Source organism: Macrosteles quadrilineatus, unplaced genomic scaffold (assembly GCF_028750875.1).
Source record: "Macrosteles quadrilineatus isolate MER2022 unplaced genomic scaffold, UCM_ALF_1.0 Scaffold_1__1_contigs__length_201487025, whole genome shotgun sequence".
NCBI lineage: Eukaryota > Metazoa > Arthropoda > Insecta > Hemiptera > Cicadellidae > Macrosteles > Macrosteles quadrilineatus.
The window spans coordinates 50,543,601-50,563,262 of NW_026542594.1; the positions used below are offsets into that span (position 1 = coordinate 50,543,601).

At 35.1% G+C, this 19,662-nt stretch overlaps 1 protein-coding gene across 2 annotated transcripts in view; it reads left to right on the forward strand.

Moving 5' to 3' along the window:
• The window catches only part of LOC128983006 (protein CREBRF homolog), a 112,732-nt gene that overhangs the window by 51,293 nt on the left and 41,777 nt on the right, over positions 1-19,662 (forward strand). For both annotated transcript variants that reach the window (XM_054402124.1, XM_054402125.1), the window contains exon 6: positions 14,447-14,520. In XM_054402124.1, the coding sequence (XP_054258099.1) occupies positions 14,447-14,520 (74 nt within the window). The remainder of the gene's footprint in view (positions 1-14,446; positions 14,521-19,662) is intronic.

A 19,662-nucleotide genomic window follows, 5' to 3' on the forward strand; every position in this document is an offset into this window, starting at 1 on the left:
AACTTGGTCGGATCCTGGCATAACCTTAATTATCCTACCTAGGGGCCAAGTCAAAGGGTCAGTATTATTAGAGTACATTAAAACTAAGTCTCCTTCCTTAAGGTTGAGGGTTTTCTCAGTCCATTTGGGGCGTTGGATAAGAGTATGGAGATAATCTCTTCTCCAGCTTTTCCAGAAGTGTTGAGAGGCACGAGACACTAGCTGCCAGCGTGAGAGTAGGTTTAAGGGTTCTTCCGAGATGTCTTCCTCCGGTCGTGCTAGCAGGAGGTCTCCTGTGAGGAAGTGGCCAGGAGACAAGTAGTTAAAGTCGTCATCAGGTGACGATGAGAGTGCGCAAAGCGGCCTGGAGTTCAGTACAGCTTAGACACGGCACAGGAATGTGGTGAATTCTTCAGCCGTGAAATTATGGTTTTGCAGTATCCTTTTAAGATGGTGTTTGGTCGACTTCACTGCAGCCTCCCAGAGGCCTCCAAAGTTTGGGGCATATGGCGGGTTAAAGTTCCAAGTTGAGCCAAATGTTCTGAGATCTGTGAGGTGGAGTTCTTCAAGATAGAGTAGATTTCTTTTAGTTGGCGAGCAGCACCAACGAAGTTTCGACCTTGATCAGAATAAAGGTTACGACAGACTCCTCTCCGAGCGATATCTGTCTATAGCGGCTAAACAAGATTCAGTAGAGAGTGAATGCACTAATTCAAGATGGACAGCTTTGACTGCCATACACACAAATACGGCAATGTAGCACTTTGATAGTTTTGTATTTCGTATTGTGCTTTCTTTAACGAGAAAAGGGCCAGCAAAATCTAATCCGGCATTAATAAAGCATCGGGTCTGTTTAAATCGTGAGGGTGGACGATCCGCCATAAGAGGTTGCGTGGGTTTAGCTTTCATTTTGTAGCAAGTGATACATCAAAATAATCGTTTTCTTATAAGATTTCTTGCACCAATAATCCAGAAGCGTCTTTGAATTAATGCTTGTACTAGTTTTGGACCACCATGTAGAGAACACAAGTGATAGTAATCACATAAAAGGTTTGCCAAATGACACTGAGAGGGTATCAATACAGGGTGTTTTGATGATTCAGGCAAAGGAGCTAATTTCAATCTACCCCCCACCAGAGGGTGTCCGAGGATAGAAATGGAGAAAGTTTTCTTAGTGATGAAGAACAAGGCTTGGATAGTTTTAGAGCTTTTATTTCTTCAGAATAGTGCCGTGTTTGTACTAATTTTATACAACAATCCAGAGCGGCATCTCGTTCCGAAACTGATAACGAGCCATAGCGTTTATCACATTGATTAGATCGTGAGTTATGGATGAATCTCAGTACATAGCCCATGGTGTTTTGAAGTTTAATGAGTGATGAAAACTTATTCATCCATTGATAAAGATCGTTTTGGGGAACAGCATTAGTTGTCAAGGTGTTCTTCGTGGGAGTTTGTTGAGGCTCAATAACATCCGAAGGAATGTTTGAAGGCGGTAGAGTCCAAGATGAGATATCATTGTGGATAAAAGAGAGTCCATGCCACCAAAGAGGGTGACTCAACAGACTATTCGGCATTAAACCTCTAGTGCCACAGTCAGAAGGGTTTTCATCCCCTGATATATGACGCCAAGCATCAACAGGGGTGATTTCTGTTATTTTACAGACACGGTTTGAGACAAAGGTTTCTAGGAGGTGTGGTGGTGTATTTAACCAACCAAGAACATTCATGGAGTCTGTGAATAGAAATATGTCTGATATTTGAAGTTTGTTAATAAGCGGTTGGTTCGCTTTTACTAACTGAGAGAGGAGAAGAGCGGAACACAATTCTAAACGAGGGATCGTAAGTGTTTTCAGAGGAGCGACTTTAGTTTTGGATTGCAGGAGGTTGCACTCTACACTCTTATCTTCACATTCCTTCATTGAGTATTGTGTAACAAAGAGGCGCACATGTCTATTTTGGAAGCATCAGAGAAACCAATCAGCTGAGCGGTTAAGTAGTTACTGAGAATGTAGCGAGGTATTTTGAACTGTGTCATAAGGGGTAGTTCTTTGATGAATTTATCCCAAACATTTTGAAGAGATTGAGGGAGAGGGTCGTCCCAGTTGAGCTTTTCAATCCAAATCTGTTGAAGTAGATGTTTTAAGGTGAAAATAATTGGACTAATAAAGCCGTTTACATCGTAAACTCGAGCAACTTGAGACAATACATTGCGTTTGGTTGGCGTACTGTTGACAGGTGAAATAGAGTAGCGGAAACAGTCAGTAGTCGGGTCCCATTCAAGTCCTAGTACTTTAATCGAGTGTGTAGATCCTAACGGATGGGGTGTTTTTCGACGGTCCGCGGGGATTGTGGTGAGGACGGAGCTACTTGAACTTGACCATTTATGAAGTTCGAAACCACCTGATGAGCATAGTTGGGTGATTTCATCGTAAAGCTTAAGAGCCGAAGTCTCGGTTGGAGCGCCAAAAACAAGATCGTCAATATAACAAGAGGAGCTTAGAATATCAGCCGCATTTGTGTACTTAGCGCCTTCATCAAGCACTAGTTGCTTCAAAGTTCGTTGTGCAATATAAGGACTGCACGAGACACCAAAGGTTAGTCTTCGTAATTCCCATTCCTGTACAGGGCCCGTGAGGTCAGAACGCCAAAACAAATGTTGATATTTACAATCAGCCGGTGTTATACGAATAGCTCGATACATTTGTTTGAAGTCACAAGTCATAGCAATCTGGTGGAATCTGAAGTTTGTGATAATAGTTCCAATATCAGCTTGAAGCTTAGGTCCAGTTAACAGTGATTTATTAAGAGACTGATTTGTGTCACTTAATTCAGAAGCTTTGAACACAACATGAAGCGGGGAGGATGTAGAAGATTCTTTAACGACACCGTGATGAGTAAGAATGTATGGAGAGGGCGCAGGGGCCAAACACATATGACCTAGGTCAACATAGTTCTGCGTGTGAGTCATGTATTGAAAATGAATATCTGGTTTCTTGTGAAATCTTGTCTCCTGTTGGAGATACTTGCGGGGAGAGCTATTTTTCTAGTGGAGCCTAAGTCAGGTTTAATGTCTTTAAAGGGTATGGAGGCTACGTAATGTCCGGTATTATCTCTCTGGATGGTGGACTGATAGTGGTCTTCACATGCCTGATCAGAGGGACTTAAGGGTTTTGGTAAATTCATTTCTTCCATTTCCCAGAACTTTTCTAAGAGCCTGTCAGTGCTTTGAGATGAAACAAACAAAGAATTTAGTTCGTGTTGTTGCATGGGCTGTGTGGGAACATCACCCATAAGGATCTATCCAAAGATTGTGCTGAGGGCGCTTGGTTTGCCTTTAATAAGCGCGAAACCATCCGAAAGAATGTCTGTGAAAGCCTGTGCTCCGAACAAAATATCAACCTTGGCAGGGCGGTGAAAATCAGGGTCAGCCAGTTGTATAGAATTGAAACGATTTATCAATGATTCGGGAATAGGTGCAGCCGGAAGTACAGAAGAGATTTGAGGAATTATTACTGCGTCCATCTGAATGTTATCGTCTCGGTTATAGCGGGAATCAACGTTACAAGTGACAAGTCCTTTTGCGGTTAAATCAGATTGTTGGCCAATTCCAGAAATGTTAACATTACATTTTCTGATTGGTAAACGTAATGTCTGGGCTAGAGATTGAGTAACAAAATTAATCTGACAACCTTCATCAATAACAGCCCGGCAAACTTGCCAGTGGCCTAGAGCATCTTGAACCAACACTTGAGCGGTACCGAGCAGGGTAGAATTACTTATTGAATTTTGCTGAAACTAACAGGATAAAGTTTGAGCAGGTGTAGTGTTAACAGAAGTAGTAGGCACGGGGTTGACGGTGGTTGAGGGCGGTGAATGCGCAGCGGAGGTTTGAGGTAGGTCAGGATTCACATTTTGCTTAGGCAGCGGTGCGGTGACTCGGCTTGGATCATGGAGTAGAGAGTGATGTCTGTTACTTCTGCAAACCCGACAGCTCGACTTAGAAGTGCACATGGAAATGAGGTGGGAACCGAGACATGCGAAGCAACGATTGAATGAACGTACTGTAGAATAACGTTTGTGCGGGGCCAAAGCGAGGAATTGATCACATCTGTACAGGTGGTGTTCACCTTTACACATAGGACAACTGATAGCGGGGCGATAAGATGACTGGGTTGCTGTGCGTTCAGACTGAGTTGTACTGCGTTGAGATGAGTGAGATGAGAACAATGTTTTGCGAGTATGAGGGATTTGTGACTTGGGCAAAACTAAAGTAGATTTGTGAGATTCTTTAATGAGTTCATAGACACAGCACTGAGCACGAAAAAATTCCATAAGGTCTTCTAAGGTGGGAAATTGCTTAGATTTAAATTCTAACTCAAATGCTTTCCTTGTACTATTGTCTAAATTACGTAGGGCTAACTGTAGCAACATGAAATCTGACAAATCACCTACTTTTAGGCTTTTCAACGCTTGGACATTAATATGAAACACATCAAGAACTTGTCTTAAACTACTTAGACTACGGGCCTTTACAGGTTGCTGATCTAGTATTTTATTGAGATAAAAACAAGCCAAGATACGGGGATTGGTGTAGCGTTCAACCAAAGAGTCATAAGCTAACTTATAGTTGTCTGGATCGAATGGTATGCCTTCAACAATAGACAAAGCGGGGCCTTCTAGTAAGCTCTTTAAATAACTAAACTTCTCCATTGGGGCCAAAGAAGTGTTGTGAATCAAGCTATCATACAAAGCTTTAAACGAGTTAAATTGTTCCAACTGTCCACCAAACTTACTTATATCTATCTGGGGTAGTTTAGGTTTAGGCTGAACTGCGGGTGATGCTTCAACATTGACATTTGAAGGTGGATTAGAGGCAACAATCTTGCTGTAGGCAGCCATACATTTATAGTACATGTCATCAAACTGTTTAAAAGGCGCGCTAGTATCTACCCGAACGCTAACATCACTTATTTCAAGATTGAGGTTATCCATTTCTTCGGAAAGAGATTCAAATGATGTGTACACATTAGCCAAATTAGAATACCTAGCAATAAAGTTATCTTTCTGTTGTGGCAATTCTTTTACAAGATCGTAACATAATTGTAACTTATGAAAATACCTTTCTCTTTTCTTAACACACTTTTCAAGACTCTTAGCAGCCATTGTGAAATGTATAATATTTATTTTTTTAACAAAAATAAAATAAAATAAAAATTACAACTATTATAAATGCAGTATTAATCTAGACAAGTAGAGGACATATCAATCATATCATTGTGAGTAAAAGTGAATACAAGGAAATAAATTCAGTAAAATAAAATATAGAGGTAATATTTCCACTTAGATCAGCTGACTGATAAAGCGAATATTCGATGCGGTTACGTCAGAGCTATTTTTGGAATGGATACAATACAATGCAGAATATTGTGGTGCGTTAGTTGACCTTGAGACATAGGAACTAGGATTACGGTCAATTTATCAGCGCATAGCTACAAGCCAAAACTTTACAAAACTATTCCTGTCTGTCTGTTCACTGTACAAGGTTATTGACCTCAAACTAAACAACAATTTATAACTACATATAAAATTATTGCAAGGTTTGTTTCATGAGGAGAGAAATTATCTGAGAATAAGTTGAGATGTTTAAGTGGACTGTATTTGCGATTATTAAATTAAGGTGCATAGTACGAAATCATATCCGCGGGTAGAAGGGCCAAATTGTGTACGGTCTTTAGCGGAAAGCCGTACGGCGGTTTGAACAAAACAAAATTAATGCTGGTGCTACCGTTACCTTGTCGGATATCTTGAAGGTAGATGATGTCCGTCTCGTCCAAGGTAGTGGGTAGTCCAGGGGATGGAAGCGGTGTACAGCAGCGGTGTAGACCAAGGGTGCGGGGGCAACAACAAGGGAAATGACTAGCACTGGTGAAGTTAAAAATGACTGGTATATTGAACAAAACTTAAAACTGACAAAATAAAGTTAATTGTGAATTAATGAGAATTAAAGAGTCTATGCAAAATGTAGGAAAACGTAGCGACGTCTGCCCATGACGCCGTCGGCAATGCTAGAGGAGCATTTCCAGTAGTCGGAGTGGGGACGATTCGCCGTAGATAACGTTGGGCAAGGTTAGGGTAGCACCAATCTAGGGACTTTATAATAAGTACCGAACATTCCCCCCACCCAAAAAAGCAATTTTTGAGAAAATATTAAAGAGCACTAAAGAAACTGTAAATAAAAAAAAAAAACCCTTAGATAATAACCGTCATCATGAAACAAACCTGTTACCTAACTATAAAGATAATACAAAATTTTGATAATATGTACAAAGAGACAAAGGTAACACTATCTAAACCATAGGGAGAGGAATTAACTTATTTACAGGGCGTGTTACAATACCTACAGGGGTTTTGACTTTAACAACTCTTACAACTTGGTCGGATCCTGGCATAACCTTAATTATCCTACCTAGGGGCCAAGTCAAAGGGTCAGTATTATTAGAGTACATTAAAACTAAGTCTCCTTCCTTAAGGTTGAGGGTTTTCTCAGTCCATTTGGGGCGTTGGATAAGAGTATGGAGATAATCTCTTCTCCAGCTTTTCCAGAAGTGTTTAGAGGCATTTAGTAAGTGGGGCATAGTGATGGGCAAGTTTGGAATTTTCGAATCCCCTTTCAATCTTCCCTTGAAATTTTTTTCAAATCTCAAATCTTATTTTTTTTAATTTTTAAGTAATTTAAATGGTACTTTCCTGTTATCTGGTACCTGCAAAAAAATTCTTTCCTGTTATCTGGTACCTGCGTTTATTAATCAAACAAAAACAACAAACAATGATTACATCTGAGTTTCGGGTGGCCAGAAGTAACAAATTACTTCTAACAGTGCTTCGAAAACATCGCAATCACCGACCATCTTGCGCCACATAAACTCTGCCAAATAAGACTCTAAATGATGACGTGCAGTGCCTCAGTGCTTCCTGTTGCGCCACTTCGCTGACCCCCACATGCGTTCGATGGTCTGAGTATGTGCTCCGGACTCTGGATCGACGAAGTTGTACTTTGGTTAGGTTAGGTTAGTTTATCAATAACATGAGTATTGTAAGTAAACGAACCTAATCTAACCTAACCTAACCTAACTTAACCTAACCTAACCTAACCAAGCCTAACCTAAACGGTAGTATGTGTTCCGGACTCTGGATCGACAAAGTTGTACTTGTGGTCAAAGAATTTTTTCGCAGGTACCAGATAACAGGAAAGTACCATTTAAATTTTTAAGCCACGATAAAAAGTAGATGAATACAGTTAATAAATTGTTATTGTACATATACAGTATATGTCATTATTATTTTATCTGTTACTTTTAATGAAGTAACCTAGGACCTTTCACAATGCTTTGTAAATTTATACAAAGTTGAATGAGGATAAACTCTTTTATGTGATTATAGAGCCTCCTTTAACTAGACAGTAAGGTTAGATAAGACTACTTTATATGTTAACTTAAATTGATCAGCTAAGAGACTGCTGTTTCATTAATCTAACCTAATTGTGACGAATCACTGACTGCTCTACAATGAAAAAATACCAATAATCATATACATGAGTATCAATTGAAGGAAAAATAAACATCTTGACCAAGAGACTGTGAAAAGAAACCAATTTTATTTACACATACAAATACTTTATTGGTATGCGAGAGTGAGGGAGTGACTGGACTGAGACAGAGGTTTAGGTTAGATCGGCAGTTGACTGATAAGAAATAGACGACGATGACATATTCTAGTTCTAGTATAGTATAGTTGAATGGTTTGGTTTGGTGGTGACAGCTGACTGTTATTGTCTAAAAGCTCTTGCTTACTATTTGCAACATCACAATCCCCACAGTTGTGTAAACATTATCGTCTCCGGTGATCGCTACAAAATCACAAACATCTCCCACAGTTATGTTGACATAATCATCGTCTCTTGCGATCGCGGAAAAATTTTGATCATTCACCGAATTTGAGCAGACCTTATTATCGTCTCCTGCAGTCGTGTACCTATCGTTATTGCCTTCCATGGTCACGGAAAAACCTTGAATGACTCCAGCGACAAGGTAACATCGTCATCATCTTAGTCTTCCGCATTTGCGGCATAATCATGAACATCTCCCGCTTTGGCGTAGACATTATCGTCATATTCCGTGATCGTAGAAAAATTCTGACCATCACCGGCCATTTGAACATCATTATCGTCTCCCGTGGTCACGGAAGCGTTACAGTCATCTTGTGCGATCACGGCAAAAGCGGTTATTTCCAATTGCATGATCTTTGCATAAGAGTCGGGAACTGGTATCGCAATAGCAGTAATTTTCCGATCGCGTGATTTTCGGAAGAAGAGTCGGGAATCAGTGACGGAATAACGGTACTTTTCCAAACGCATGATCTTCGTAAAAGAGTTGGGTATTGGTATTGGAATTGTGTGAATTTTCCGATCGCGCGATCCTCGCAGACGAGTCGGGAATTGGTATTGGAATTGACTTTGAGTCGCCGATTCTCAATTCAGATAACAAAGCCAAGAATCAGTGGAATCGAGAATCGACTTTTGGAATCAACCTATTCCTAATAAAAATGTTTTTGTTTATTTTTAGTATTGTGTTGTAGTATAGGCTACATTAATTAAATCAATAACTATTTTATGTCAGCAAATAAAGTTTTTAACCTTTAAAGTTCCTTTTTGTTGTCTTACATGTATGTTTTTCATTGCGCTGACGCCAATATACACGAATAACGATCTTGACGATTTTGCCGCAAATTTGAACTCGAAAGTTAAATTTAATCAATCAAATCTTGAATTCAAATTTTTTTGAAAATTCGATGGATTCAAGATTTGACCTTGACCAATCCCTAATAAATACTATACAGGGTGCCCAGGAACTCTCTACCAATATTTTAAAGCATTTTTCCTGGGAAAAAACATATCTAAATATCATATTAAAATGTCTGGAGGCCCGGACTGGCTAGGTCCGCGATCGCGAAGGGTCCCCTGCTCAAGAAGGCTTAAAAATTACAAAAAAATGTTGTTGCTTGTTATGTTCTTGGTAACTTTTTGTTTACATTTGCCAAACTAGAGAACTGTATTTAACAACTGTTTGTATCTTGCCGTTTATATAAAGGCATACAACCTACTGTAGTCTAAATTGTAAGTTGAGTTACGTTGTTGTAGTGTAATACATCGGCCACGCGGTCACTTGTGTTGTGGTTTGCAGGCAACAGCAAAGTGATGCTCTATCATGTCAGCTGATTACTCAGCATAAAGACAGCGCAAAAAGACAGGAAAAGAAGAAAAAAGATACTTTAATCTTTCCTGTAGGGATGTACCGATTCTAGGTGCCACCGTTTCTGGAACATTGGTATGTGTATCGCGAATAATTGATTGCAAATCAACATCCATCCACTACCATCCACGCCGCTACCTAGAAGTGGACAGGAATTATACGAATGCAAAAATAAATTGACGGAATTCGACCATACAATTTCAAATTTTTTTAAACACTACCGCATCTAAAAAGCAGTAACATAAAGGTCACTGTACGTATATTTAATGTACGAAACATGGCTAGCACATAAATCAAAATGTTAAAATTTCTAACACAAGAAAATTCAGATAGTACAGCTAGTATTTCACAATGGACAATTCAATATCAGTCAACCAGCTACTGCATCGTCTTGCCTACATAAAAATATTGTGATATTAAGGGCATTAACCCTACCAGTGTCAAACATCGATGCATCGATGGTAATGACACACTATGGGGTGTCAAGCGTCGATGCATCGATGGTAGTGCAGACGGTTACATATTGTCTTTTAACTCAGTCAATTTCAGTCCGATTTGGACTGGATTTATATCACTGTAAACAGTAGAAAACTGGCTTTATTCTGGTGTCTGCTCCATAACCTTACTTATGTTTGTCTGTTTCCAGATGTTTTGAGACAAAGACAATGTTTTCGTTGCCTTGTTGCGTGTTGTTGTTGTTGTTTACAAGTTAGTTGTTACTACATATATTTTCTTTATTGAAAACTCATTTTTATCTGTTTAGACTACATATTTAGATGTACAAAATAATCAGTGATTACTAACTTGTTGGTTTGATGTGTTTGCAGTAATTCATTTGAAGGTTATGTGTAATGGCAGTAAAGTCATTGTAATAGGCCTAGTGAGTGATTTTGCGACTATTCCTTGATCATATTTATGACTCTTGGCTGTCCTAAAAATTAAGTTAACCATACTAAAGATCATATTTTCTTTTTTGCTATAATATTTAGAAATAAATGGCTATTTCAGATGTTTAATTTAGTTACAATTAATCATAAAAATAGGGGCACAAACATTTTTTTCATATTTTTATTTTGTATTTTTTATCTTTCTAAGTACTTTTTTATGATAAAATAGTTATAAAAACCTAATTATTTGTGCTGAATCATAATGTGCATATATTTAGCTTCAAAAAAATATATAACGAGGTATAGTTAATTTACAGATAGATTTGTAAAACTTTTTAATAAATATTACTGCAAAATGCCCAAAAATCGACTGACATTTTAACGAACAATATTAATATATTAACGACTGAATATTAACTGAGACATGGCATTAGGATACGTGACCGCATGCCGAGGCATGCACTGCAACTAACCTCCAGCGGTCACGTATCACTAAAGCTGCCATCTCAGTTAATATTCGTCCAATCTTAAAGATTAAGGTGTCAATCGATTTGTAATTTAATTGCCTTAAGAAAGTTGTTCTTGTAAAATTTTTTGTAAAATCCTTTTTACAAAATCAACGGTTTTTGAGTTAGGTACCACCGGTATTTAAGAATCAAAATTATAAATTGCCGCCTTTTTGTTTTATGAATTTGGAAAATTGTCATATTTTTTTGTAGCTTTGTCTAGTTGTCATAAATGTTTGTGCAAAGTTTCAATTTCGTATGTCTAACCACTTTTCAGGAAAATATTAATAAGTGAAAAAACAAAATGGTGGCTATGTGAGTAACTAAGGACTTCCGGAGAATTTAAATATGATAATTAAATATGTTTCTTACCTAGGAACAATGCCCTAAAATATTGGTAGGGAGTTCCAGGACACCCTGTAGTTCGGTAGAATATACAAACTATTTTATATCTTTTATAAGCTAAGAATGCTTGGAACTACTGTATTTTTACTGAACAGATTATTGATAGATTTTCAACTAAAACTAGATAAAGAACTAATTTCTGATCTGACCAATAACTAGAGTGGAAAAGAATAGTTATTTGTGCAACTAGTGAGCAATTGCACTTTGCACTCGAGTTGCGCATTATATTTTTCCTACAGTTACCATAAAACAAATAAATTGGTCAAGAAACGTGACATATTTTTACACAGAAGTGAACTTTTAATAATATTACATTTAATGATACAACAGTACAACAGCTGACCAGCTGATTTACAGCCTGTGCTGCCAACGTATTTCGCGCGCATACGACCTTGTCTGCATGTTATGCGCTCACTATAGGAAAAGTAGTTTGTTACAAAATCAAGTTTGATGGCAATGTATGGCGAATTCTTAACACTACAGTAGAACTCCTCATATTATCACTACACAGGACGATTTATCCAGATAAACCAACCTATTATAAAATACCCCTGCTGCAGCAAATCTGCTGATTAAAGGAATTTCCATTTACCTGATTGGATTTTTACTTAAATATTTCTTGAAACACATCAGATTGTTTAAATGTTTATTGGGGACATTTTCCATTACAATGGAAATACAAAACACAACGGTTCAGTATCAGAAATCTGATCCCGCCCTCAGATGTAAAAAACTTTACTAACTCATTACAACAAACAATATACAAACCCAACCTAAGTTTGAATAAACTAGAAAACTTCAGATAGTAGGAGTCAAGTATATGCAGTCAATACATGATTCAAAATGCAAAATATAACCAATCACAAAACATAAACAATCTATATGAAGTAGAAAACAAGAAAATTGTTTATAAATAAAAAAAATATATTAATTCTTTCCTTTTTCCTTCGAGATTTCCAAATCTAAAAAAAATTCCCTCATGGTTACTTGACCAGGGTGTTTGAATATGATTTTCCAAGAGAAACTACTTCATAAAGATGCTTGTTTTTTATATGCTTGAAATTTTAATAATGGCTTAATTAAAATCCATTTGGTTCCATGAATTCTCACTTGTTTTTACAGGAAATCAATGCATCGGATGATAATTCTTTGGATCAAAATGAATGAATTAATTTAGTTTATATAGTTTTAAGTTTCTTTAACTGTTAATAAGTTTGAAACATTAAAAATAAAATCTTAAAATGTTCATTTTTTGGGAATCTTTCTGCGTTAATAAATCATCCCGAGCAATATTCCCATTTTATAAATTCCCTCCCACTGAGAATATTCCCGCCCATATCACCCATATCAAAAGAAAAGTCTCGTTTAAAAAAAATATTGTTTCAGAAAAAATCTATCTAGGCTGATAACCCATTTGCATCAAATGCCGTACCAGTACGTCAAGTACAGTATCACGGCAGTTGTACGATGTACAGTATCACGGCTGACGTACTGGTACGTCATTTTTCAGGTTTTGTTTTTTTAAAAAAAATATACCATTATTAAGCTATCATATATAATAATAACTTAGTTCAACAAAATATTATATTCCTTGAATGATTTGATAATTATATAATACAGGCAGGTGCACACCTATTTTTTAGGAGTATAAAAAATTGTGTTAACATATCCTATACATTTTTTTGTTATTTTTAGCTATAGAATACTATAAACCATTATAAAAAATACTCTAATATATATTTTTCTTTTTAATGTTTCAGTGATACTGGGATTTTAGGTAAATAAATAAGACGATGCAAATGGGTTAAAAATATTTTTTTTTATAGTCCTGTACAAAACAAAAAACTTAACATAAAGTTACAGTTAACAGTTTTTGTGAACACTTTAAGAAGGAACCAATTCAATTTAAATGCCAATACCCCTTTATACCTACAACAATATAGTGTAAGTGTTTAGTTGAAAAAATGAAAGCCAAACATTTACAGTCTTATTAATTACACTGATTATTTATCAACAAAATTCAATTCAATTCAATTCAAATTCTCTTTATTCATTCACAGTACAAGTTTTTATACAATGAATAGCGTCAAATAAATATTAAGATGAATTATGCTTTACTTATCGCTAAAACAATCATTATCTTTTCAAAACAAATTTTAAGCTTAAGAATAATAAATAAAACAAAATTAAATCAAATCATCTTTCCAAACTATCATTTATGATTTCTCTTGAATTCCAAAATTCATCCAAAGAATACAAAGACAATGAAAGGAGATAATTTTTCAATCTTTTTTTAAAAACGTCAAAACGTTTTTCCTCTATTATAACTTTAGGTAAATTAAATAAGAATTTTATGCCAATGAAACTACATTTCTTCTCAAAAAACTTTAATTTATGTCGTTCAACCTGCCTAGTATGCCTTAATTTATAGTGTCGAATATTTGTACTATTAGTTTGGAGGTTTAATTTTTTTACATGTAATATAGTTTCATAAATATACAAGTCATAGACTGTCATAACACCTAATTTAGAAAAAAATGGTTTCATTGATTGGCGTTTATTTTTAATTTTGAAAATAATTCGGAGTGCTTTTATGATGATGAAGAATTTAATCCAAATTTTTCTGAGTAGTTCCTCCATAAATTGCTATACCATAGGATATGTGAGAATTTATTAATGCAAAGTATATGGTTTTTAAAGTATCAATATCACACACCCTTGACATTTGTCGCAGGGCGTATCTACCTTTTGACATTTTATCAATTACATGCTCAACATGCTTATCCCAATTTAGGTTTTGATCCAATATCAATCCGAGAAATTTCGTGTACTCCACTTGACTCAAGTTTGAATTATCAAGGTAAATATTCGGGTTCAATTTACATCTTGATTGTTTTGAGGAGAATGATACAAAATTTGATTTACTGTAATTTATTAGGAGATTTTTGCTACTTGAGAAATCATTAATTGATAAAAGATTAAAAAAAGATTGAATAAAACATCAAGTTAAAACTATCTATAGAGTTTTGAAGCATGTCTGACATGGTTACCAGTAAAAAGCAATATATAATTGAGTATCCATAAATTTGATGTAATGTGGCTCCATTCCAATGTCATCACTATAAGCATCTGATTTTTTTCAATCATGGAGTCTTGTCACAGACGTGTTTGTTTTGCAATTTCAACAATTTCGCCACAATAAAAGCTCGGCTCAAGCTGGACTTTATAAATTGGTGCTTTATCATTCAAGATTTTAGGCTAAGCTCGGCTCAGTTTACAAATCAAACTTCATGCACGCACAGCTCTAGTTTTGAACAATTTTTAATTACCTTATTTTACAACAGCTTATTATTTACAGGGCTTGTAGATTAAAGAAGAAAGCCCAACACGAAGCCAACAAAATAAAACTTCATGGTCTTGAAACTGAGCACAGTAAGTATACTAGATAATTAACCTAATAGTTAAATAACTATCTTCAGATTACTGTTTAATATTAGCATGAATCAAAAAATCCTTTTTGGTAGGCCTAATTGTTTTGTCCTTAGAAGAAGGTTTATAATTAATTATTTTTCATTATTTCATAAAAATTGTTTTACCATGTCAAAAGAATGGTTGAGAATTTAAAAGTCTGTAATATTCAGTGTTGGGGAAGCTACTTTTAAAATGTAGCTAGCTACAACTACTGCTACATTTCAAAAAAAGTAGCTTAGCTACAGCTACAGCTACAGATCCGAAAAAGTAGCTAGCTACAACTACAGCTACAATGAAATGTAGCTACAGCTACAATTTTAGCTACTTTCCCAAAGACGTTACTTTTTATTCCACGCACATTAGGAAAATGTAAAATTAATTGCAACAACATTTTTATTGAACAAACATTTAAACAAGAAATGTCAGTATTGTATCTAACATTACTTGGAAAACAAATTATTCCTAGATTGTATTTAATTTGTTGGCATTATAAACCTAACATTACAACAACAGCATCAAATAGTTGGGTGTCCCATCATATTTAGTACTTATTTTTAAATATTGCATTATTTTTAAGCATCTTATATGTAAATGTCATTAAGTTCAAAGGACATACAACCAAACTATATTTTAAAAGCTCATTTTATTTCTTTAATTAAAGATTCATTTATAGATGTCTTATATCAACAATTAAGACCACTAAAACTGTAAAACGATTATTTAAAAATACATTTTTGTGTTACAGAGCCTAGCCTATTGAAATTAAAGTTTATTGCCTTTCTTTACTTTTAATGTTAAAAACGACATTGCTATAACTTTTAACCATAGTGATAAGTTACTTGTTCTATGAATAACACTTTTCAATGTCAAGAAATCATCCTTTATTGTCATTATGCATAGGGCAAATTGTGATTCAACCTAGTTGGTACAGAAAACAGTATTCAGAAACTTATCCTGAAATCGGCTTTTAATTTAAACATGTTGAAATTTGTAAAGTAAAAATAACATGTAGGCCTACTTGGCTATGTAAGAAGTTGGCTACAGTAGCTTTGTTCTTGCAAGGACTAAACAGATATATTACTAATAATTGAATGGTATTCGTCTTAAACCATAGCATAGCCTAGGAATAGTCCAATACAAGAGCTGTTAGCAGGAGCAAACTATGCTATTTTTTTTAATGTAAGTTTCATGTTATATGGAGATTTTTTCGTTACAATTATCATGTAGTCTAGGCATATCTTAAAACTCATCAGGTAATTTCCTCTTTGTTAATTTAGTAAACCTTTGAAAAATCTTCGTAATCTAACCAAGGAAGGGCTTGTGATGATGAACCACAATCAACAGCTGAAGCAAGGGTTGATATACCAGATTTCTTATTATTTTTAGGTTTAGTGTTGGTTTCCATTAAAATCCAAGTTAAAACACTATCGATATAACAAAGAAACTAAATTGATTACTAATTTCCCTGTCAATCACTTGCAAGCTAGATTCAATAGCTTCTCTTGTCAGTCTTGTCACCGGTACCGGTAACGTTTAAACGTCGTCTGCATCTAGCGATTTTATTTTATCTGACAGTAATCATAGAGTAGTAAATTAAGGAAATGAGAGCTAAAAATGTGGATAACACTCATTTAATGGCCTCCATGTCCACACAACGTTGTAATAGGGAATGAAACGGCTGCAATCAGCTGTATGAAGCCAAGAAAGTAGGCCTAATTTTTTTTGAAAATCTCAGTTTGAAAGATGTTGTTTCACGTAAGGTTGAGGCTATGGTAAAAATCACTATCTCAAACAATGTTAATGTAGCGAGAAAAGTAGCTAAAATTCCGCTACAACTACTTTAAAAATGTAGCTAGCTACAGCTAAAGCTACAAAATCTTAAAAGTAGCGACGCTACAGCTAACGCTACAAAAAAAGTAGCGCGCTACTGTAGCGTCGCTACTTGTAGCGCGCTACTTCCCAACACTGGTAATATTACATGTCATTCATTCATCATTAACATTAATTTCTCTATTATTTTATATATTTTCTCCCATAATGTTTGTTAATGGCCCTGATAATGTTTTATCAGTTATTTAATATGCTTCTCCTTGTTAATGTATTATTTTCTCCAATTTTGTTCATTGTTATATAATATCCCATCACCCCGCAGAAATATCATCCTATTTTATATTACAATATAATATTTATGCCAATTCTCTCCATATCTATCCTGTACTTATCAAAAAACCAACAATAATCATTTACTTAGAATCTTACTAATATTGTAAATGTGAAAGTTTGTGTGTTTGTTTGTTTGTTTGTTTGTTTGTTTGTTTGTTTGTTTGTTTGTTTGTTTGAAGTTCAATCATGCATTAACGACTGGACGGATTGGGCTGAAATTTGGCATGATGATAGCTCACATTCCCGATTAACATATAGGCATATTCTTTTTTTTCAAAAATCCTTTCGGGCTCCGCCCCAGTGGCTATGCAGTTCTACATGTTAACCTTATGACTATTCATATTTAAAAGGAAAAAAGGAATTAAAGAATTTAGTCAGCTGTTTCAACTAGAAAAAGTTGGTACTATTATATGCAAAAGCATTAAAAAGTTATAAGATTTACCAACAGGGTGCAGCACTATTATTTTTTTGCATTTATGATAACAGCTTATTTGAACTATAAGCTTTAAAAAAACTGTGATACGCAATGAGAACTGTCAAAGTAGGATTGTTTACAGTTATGTTTATGTTTTTAATTTCATGAATAATTTGTGATATTTTGCAAACTTTTAATAATCTATTTTTCCCTATTGTTTAGGTGAAGTGGTAGAAAATTTTGGATATGGTAGATGTGTAATACTATAGTATACGGTAAATTTAAAGAAGCAAATTTTATCAAACTGTTTCCTCCCCCATTGCAAATGCAAAGCTCGAGTATAACTGCAATAAGTGTTTTGTACTTATATGCCGACCCCGTACGAAGGACGGGTACTCTGCTAGTAATATATAATTGTAAGAAAATAGCAATATACCGTAATAATAACATCTTAAATATAGTATTACTTTTCAAAATTATCCAAAGAAAATCAAAATTACTGTGGCAAGTGTCTTTTATGTGAACTAACCAGCTGTACATCATTTCAACAATGGACATGGACTTCCTGAGCTTCAACCATTGCCTCTCCCCAGATCCTGCCAACTCTTCACAGTGTTAACATCATTTTATTGGACATTGTGCTTGACTTTCATCCCAAAGTGTAATCTAAATTTTAAATTGTTTTAAATCAAAGTATTAGGGACAAGTGCCTTAAAAGAGTACCAAATTTTAACCAATCCCTATTTTATTTATTACATATGGTACAAAGGTGAAGACAGACACTCCAAATTTGGTAACCATCATCAATCTTGTTTAAATAACTAAGGACAAATCTTCATTGGACATTTTAATCAGCACAGCCTTATAGGCCCAATTAACTTAACTCATCAATATATAGACCTACATATTTCAAATTGAACTTTTATTCAAAATTTTATCTTCAAATCTTATTTTATCTCTGTGGGGGAAAGGTAGTTGAAGATAAGAAAAAAAATAAAGAAATAAATCGAAGGACCAGCCTAAATTAGGCAAAGATGTGAAACAATTCAAAATCGATATTGTTGGGATTTATCAGCTAAATATTTTACATAAATAAATTATATAAAAGAAGTAACAAGACAAGTTTCAATTTAATATACAATGTTGTTCAATGTCTGAGAGTAAATTTGTCAAAAAAAAAAAACCTTATATTGAAACTCACCGAGAATGTCAATCATTATTTTCAAGTTCATTGATGGAACCGTCTTGATAGATTCTTAGCTTCTTGAGGTATTTAAGTTCAAGTTCATTCCTGTCTTGATGATTAAAATATCACTTTTAAAATGTCTTTTCTTTCATGTAGAATTTAACAATGTTCACAATACGGATTGTATAATGTAGTTTAAAGTAAAATCCTTATATATAATACGTGAAGGCGATTTCTACGAAACACTACTCCTCCGTTAATAATGGACGGATTTTTACAAACGACGTGTCAAAATAAAGTATTTTTTGTGTAGACGCCCCTTTCACCAATTCCTGTAATAAGCATCCTTGGGCTTTGCCCCACAGGCCATCAAAGTTGGAGTTTCTCCCATAAGATTAACATGGGGGAATCTAAATATTTAATTGGAAACTTTGTCGCCACTAATTTGAGAGAACGGCTGGGCGTAGAAACTTGGTAGAGGTGTCCAAAGAAAGGTCTGCGATACATCGATTTTCGTTGGTCGAAATATCAAAAATTTGATTTTTACGAAATTTTAACCTAAAAATCGCCAGATCCCGCTCGGCATTTTTAGCGCGACCTTCGGGAAAAATCATCGGCATTTTTTGAGCGTTACTTATATTTTTTGCCTGGCACTCTAAGGGTTAAAAATTGATTTTCTTCTTGATCATCTCATATCTTGCAATATAACGTTCCATTTTGAAATCAGTGAAAAATCCTTTTATCACAGCAATTCTGAAATTATTTCTTATTGAACTATCTTATATCTATTGTACGGGTTGGTCTCTGCCTTTTTCACCAATTTTGCCTACATTTTATCATATTATTCTACACATATCAAATATTTATGTAGAAATATCTGCTCTTATCGTGTCTAATAAAATCCAAACATATAAACCTTGCCTAAAATGGTACCCATCTTCACAAATTATTTGCACCTGCCTATATTACGAACTTTGGCACACTGGGTTGGTAATATTATTGAAAATAACACGACATTTTGGCTGTAAAATATGGTACACAGAGAAAATACTATTTAAGCAGCTACTGTCATGACAGAAAGGTCATATTTCTTTTAAACTAGATCACATAATCCTTTATGAGATACGTTGATTAACAATGCATGTAAACGTCAATATTTAGGTAACAGCCAACTTACAGTGTTTTTGCCTTTTGGAAATGTCCTATTGCTATGTAATTTGCATTATTTGTTGCCAATGAAGCCGCAAGGCCATATAAACTAGGAGGCCACTAACAGTTCAAAAATAAAATCCAACTTCACTTCAGGTATTCCACTACACCTAACATTCCGTAGAGAGAT